Source organism: Camelus dromedarius, chromosome 5 (genome assembly GCF_036321535.1).
Source record: "Camelus dromedarius isolate mCamDro1 chromosome 5, mCamDro1.pat, whole genome shotgun sequence".
Lineage (NCBI taxonomy): Eukaryota > Metazoa > Chordata > Mammalia > Artiodactyla > Camelidae > Camelus > Camelus dromedarius.
This window is the reverse complement of record NC_087440.1, coordinates 30622448-30624484: the sequence shown is the minus strand read 5'-3', so window position 1 is coordinate 30624484 and position 2037 is coordinate 30622448. Positions and strand designations below refer to the sequence as shown.

Genomic DNA, 2037 nt, shown 5'->3' with positions numbered 1-2037 from the left:
TTTTAATGTAAAATATTTGACCAGAAATTCTAGACAGAGAGAAAAGTCATAAACATAGAAGAAATTAAGTGACCAAGTGACTGATTGATGCAGATGTTAAGTGTCATTTTCTATTGACGTATAGTCAGTTTATAATGTGTCAATTTCTGATGTATAGCATAATGTTTCAGTCATACATATATTCGTTTTCATATTCCTTTTCATTATAGGTTACTATAAGAGATTGAATATAGTTTCCTGTGTTATACAAGAAATTTGTTGTTTATCTATTTTATATATAGTAGTTAGTATCTGCAAATCTCAAACTCCCAATTTATTTCTTCCCACTCTCCCCCTCACCCGGGGAATCATAAAAATACCATATAATATCATTTATATGTGGAAACTTTAAAAAGAGGACACAAATGAACTTATTTACAAAACAGAAACAGACTCACAGACATAGAAGTGTTATTAATTTTTTAAAATTCTTAACAGGAGTGTTCAACAAAGAGAATGGAAGAGCCTGTCCTACTCAATCAAACTACTTTGGTGACATATTTTCGGCTTAGAGGTTTATCTATAAACCAGAAGGTGCAGATGGCTACATTTGCCATGTTCCTCATTTTCTACGTTCTGACACTGACTGGAAACATCCTCATTGTCATAACTATTATCTATGAACGTCGGCTCCACACCCCCATGTATTTCTTCCTCAGCAACCTGTCCTTTATTGATGTCTGCCACTCCACCGTCACTGTCCCCAAGATGCTGGGAGACACCTGGTCAGAGGAGAAGTTCATCTCCTTTGATGCCTGTGTAACTCAGATGTTCTTCCTGCATCTCTTTGCCTGCACAGAGACCTTTCTCCTCACTGTCATGGCCTATGATCGGTATGTGGCCATTTGCAAACCCCTGCAGTATATGACAGTGATGAACTGGAAAGTATGTGTGCTGCTGGCTGTTGCCCTCTGGACAGGGGGAACAATCCACTCCATAGCCCTGACCTCCCTCACCATCAAGCTGCCTTACTGTGGCGCTGATGAGATTGACAGCTTCTTCTGTGATGTACCTCAGGTGATCAAACTGGCCTGCACTGATACCTACATCATTGAGATCCTCATTGTCTCCAACAGTGGGCTGATCTCCATGGTCTGTTTTATGGTCCTCGTGGTGTCCTACGCAGTCATCCTGGTAAGTCTGAGGCAGCAGATCTCAGAAGGCAGGCGGAAAGCCCTGTCCACCTGTGCAGCCCATCTTACCGTAGTCATACTGTTTCTAGGTCACTGCATTTTCATCTATTCCCATCCATCAACCAGCCTCCCAGAGGACAAGGTGGTGTCTGTGTTTTTCACTGCTGTCACACCCCTGCTGAACCCCATCATCTATACCCTTAGGAATGAAGACATGAAGAATGCCCTGAACAAATTAATGGGGATGATGGAGAGGAGAGAAAAAAAATAAAAATATCCAACCCTTAAGATGCTTGGTGCTCCAAATCAAAGAAATGCCTTGCAAAGAATAAATGACATGCCACATTTATCAAACTATATAACTTATAAAATTATCTTCTGGCCCAATATCTGACAATCATAGCATAACTATTTTTTAATATCTTCCACAGGCTGGAAATTTTTCTAGGCAGTTGGCAATTATTTAATTCTAACAACCCTGTGAGGTATGTATTACGCTTGTTTACACGAGCAGAAACCAAAGCTCAAAGAGTGTAAATAGCATGCCCACAGTCACCAAGCTAGGAAATGATGAAGGCAGGACATTAAGCTAAATGCATCAACACAAACTCATGCTGTTTTCATTACGTCATGCTTCCTCTCCCAGCTTTTGTCTCAGGGTGGTAACCAAGGTCTAAACAAACTTTCAGATTTCTGGCCATGCTTGCCAACATCATTCACTCTGATGCTGGCCTAAATAGCTTAGCAAACACTGGTAAAGGCAAAGTAAGTTTGCATAATACTTTACTAATACAGAAAGAAGACTTTGAACACTGAAGTTACTGATATCCTCAAGTGTCCAGGAAAAAAATCTTCTATCAGAGCA

At 40.2% G+C, this 2037-nt stretch overlaps 1 protein-coding gene across 1 annotated transcript; it reads left to right on the top strand.

Annotated features, from left to right (window-relative positions):
- Positions 1–495: 495 nt before the first annotated feature.
- LOC105097670 (olfactory receptor 4E1) lies at positions 496–1539 on the top strand. Its single transcript, XM_010990240.3, has one exon. The coding sequence runs from the start codon at positions 496–498 to the stop codon at positions 1441–1443; it is 948 nt and encodes a 315-aa protein (XP_010988542.3). The 3' UTR covers positions 1444–1539.
- Positions 1540–2037: the final 498 nt, after the last annotated feature.